We start from the raw sequence: 3,135 nt of genomic DNA, 5'->3' as shown, positions 1-3,135 counted from the left end.
ATGCCGACTTCAAAAATTAAACTAAAAGACGTCTGGGAATGCAATCGCGAATGGTGCCAAAATAGTAATTAAGTAATTTGTAACCAATTAACAATTAGGCAAATTCTTTGGCGTAGAAAGGATCTGATGCTTGTCTCTGAAGCTACTGCGCTCTCGGGGTTGTACACCCCTCCTTTCAACTTCCGCGGAGAAAGGCCAGGTGTGGTGTTGCATCCACTCTTTGTTTCTGGAGAGTAGGGCCAGGGGTCGTGGGCACAATTCCACTTTATCTTGCAGGACCCTGGGTGCCGGCGCCGCCCTCTGCTGGCTTCAGCCACATCCTCCTCGCTCGGAAACCCAGGAGTGCGGAGCCGAAGGCACCCCTGCGACTGGCTGGGGTGGGGGAGGGTCGTGATTTCCCGGATGGGCTCTGGGGGCTGAATCTGAACGCCCCTGCGTCTGTCCCGCAGGCTTAGCGCTGCAGATCCAGTGTTACCAGTGTGAAGAATTCCAGCTGAACAACGACTGCTCCTCCCCCGAGTTCATCGTGAACTGCACAGTGAACGTTCAAGACATGTGTCAGAAAGAAGTAATGGAGCAAAGTGCGGGTAAGAGCTCAGCAGCCCTCCTCCTCCCCTCTCTAGCCTGGGCCGACGGTAGGAGTGAGAGAGCCATTAAATTACAGGAAAAGGGACTGACTTTGATTTAATGCGTACACCCTGGTTATCGCAGATTTACTTTTACAGTGCTGGGAAAATGAAGAGTTCCAAGTTACTTTAATCTCATTAAAGTTAATTACCAGGGCTTCTCCCCAAAGGACTCGGGAGGGAAAGTGCATTTAAATGAGTGTCTCTCCTCTTTTTATTTACTCCCCTCACCTCCTTTTGCTAAAAGCTGATCCTGAGGCTGGAAAATATATGGATAACCAGCTCTGCTTGGGCAACTAGACAGTAGCCTGTGAGCAATGTCAGCCTGAAATATGAAGCTAGTTAAAGTTCCCAGAGGTCAGAGCTTGAAAAATGTGTTTTGTCATAGAGCCATGCCATATTTCTTTAAAGAACACTACAGGATCTTTATTTAATTTTAGAACTAATGCATCAAATTCTGGGCACAAATTGCCAAGATCTTTCAAAGGAATGTGTTTCCCAGCCCCACAAGCTTAGTGGCTGACTGTCTAGCTGGTGAGAGGGCCTGAGATTACGCAAGGAAGGAAGGGATTCTTGTGAGAGCAAACTCTGCTTATTCACTCTGACCTGCTGACCAGAATCTTCTCACTGAGGTGGAGCTCCCAACTGCTTCCAATAGTTTTATCAGAAATTGAAGTCCCCTAAAAGTGCAACTGGAACTTCGGGGAAATGGGTGGAACTGCAGCTTCAATTCCAGGGTCAAACCTCTAAACAGAGACTTTGTCATTTTAAGAATATTGAAAAAATGGGAAATAGCCTCATGTAGTGAATGCTACTGAATGAACCAAAGCCCTGCTCCTTTGTAGTTGCTGAACTGCACTGTCCACAGAGCTGGGTGAAGGGACCAAAACTGTTATTTGACCTCCTTAACCCACTGGCAAGTTAAAGCAAGGGCTATAGTTTTAAAGCCAGCTCCTTGGAAAAGATTTTTTCTCAGAGAAGAGCCTGGAAATGCCTTGTGGCTAACCACGGTGTTTGGGGGAGCAGATCGTTCATGATTGCAATGATGTGGTGTGTGGTTTTAAAGGCTGTACTGTGCAGGTCTTTATCAGCCTAGATGTGGATTCTTTTCACTAAAATTGCTCTTCTGGGAAATCTGAAATACAATTGTGCTCAAGAGTAACCTGTCCCAAGAAGAACAGCATGCATTGTTTTGTCATATGGGATTTGGCTATTGAAAAGGCAGAACAAAATAAACTTAGTGATGATTCTTTAGTCAAAGTTGATATAGATGATTTTGACAAGTTTTCTTTTCTACTGCGTTTCATTCCTGAGCGTTTTACCTGAGCCAAAGCATGCTGTCCTACCAGAGGGACTGCTATGATTTTAGTCAGACTCACTCTGAACACTTTATTGTTACTTTAGAACATTTGCAGCTTTCTTCCAGGCAGTAGATTACAGCCACATACACACAAAAAAATGGGGCTTTATTAGGAACTTCTTCGGAATCCTCTAGGCCAGTGGTCCCCAACCTTTTTGGCACCAGGGACTGGTGCTCCTATGAGAATCTAATGCCTGATGATCTGAGGTGGAGCTGAGGCAGTGAAGCTGGAGTGGCTGCAAATACAGATGAAGTTTTGATAGCTTGCCCCCACTTACCTGCTGTGTGGCCTGGTTCCTAACAGGCCACTCACCTATCTTATTCACAGAAACTTTAAGCAAAAATGGTCATAAGTGCCTGGCCTGAAGTTGCTATTAGCTCAGTCAAGGTGGGCACCTTGTCTCCAAACCAGGTTCCTCTGGCCATATGTCATAGGCCAAGGAGTAGACAGAGACTGAAGTAATAAGGCAGTCTCAATTGTGAAGTTTGAGAAACAGAAACCAGTTCAAAGGAAAAACCAGTTATGGAGGGAGAAGGCTTTGAGTTCTGTGAACGAGGAAACAGTGCATTTCTGAGCCTAAATTCAGTAGAAAGCAGCCCAATGCATGTTCGTGTGTCAAAAGAACGATGTACAGAGGGGCTGATACTTGAAAGCACTTCTATTTTCATCCCCTTGTAATTGTTTGAGACCAATCAATTTAAATGACTATTAACCTTCCTCTTGTTGGCAGCAATGGAGAGCCAGCCTAAAGTGATTGTTTGTTAAGTGACCACAGTGTAGAACAATCATCCCAGTAGTAAGAGCTGACTTCTGGTGTAGCCCCTGTGCCTCAGGCTCTTTCCTCTTCTCTTTACTTGGAGTATCTCATGCAAACTGTTAGTTCTCTTTTAAGTCCCTTGTTTCTGAGGCCAGAACCCAGAATTTAATTCTACCGCAGGGTCACATTTTCCACTCTGGAGGAAGTAATGCCTGTTAAACGATACTAAGGAATCATGGTCCGATCCGATTTTTTTGTTTGTTTGATCAGTAACATATATTATTCAGAAAACTTTTGTGTGTCAGAGCTGAAAGGGCCTAGTGACTCACAGTTAAGAGTGCACATGGGAATCTTCCTGGGAGTTCTGTCCAATTCCATCCACGTGCCTGGG

At 45.1% G+C, this 3,135-nt stretch overlaps 1 protein-coding gene across 3 annotated transcripts in view; it reads left to right on the top strand.

The window, feature by feature from the left end:
* The window catches only part of LYPD1 (LY6/PLAUR domain containing 1), a 33,001-nt gene that overhangs the window by 1,104 nt on the left and 28,762 nt on the right, over nucleotides 1-3,135 (top strand). The window contains exons 1-2 of one of the 3 annotated variants that reach the window (XM_015596533.2): nucleotides 7-199; nucleotides 450-587. In XM_015596533.2, the coding sequence (XP_015452019.1) occupies nucleotides 127-199; nucleotides 450-587 (211 nt within the window). In that variant the 5' untranslated portion in view covers nucleotides 7-126. Of the gene's footprint in view, nucleotides 1-6; nucleotides 200-449; nucleotides 588-3,135 lie in introns of those variants that run through there. The other 2 variants (XM_025039382.1, XM_006921025.3) reach the window with 2 other exon arrangements.

The sequence above is a fragment of the Pteropus alecto genome, unplaced genomic scaffold (genome assembly GCF_000325575.1).
Source record: "Pteropus alecto unplaced genomic scaffold, ASM32557v1 scaffold3, whole genome shotgun sequence".
Taxonomy (NCBI): Eukaryota; Metazoa; Chordata; class Mammalia; order Chiroptera; family Pteropodidae; genus Pteropus; species Pteropus alecto.
The sequence above is the reverse complement of the archived record's forward strand: the minus strand, read 5'-3'. Positions and strand labels throughout refer to the sequence as shown.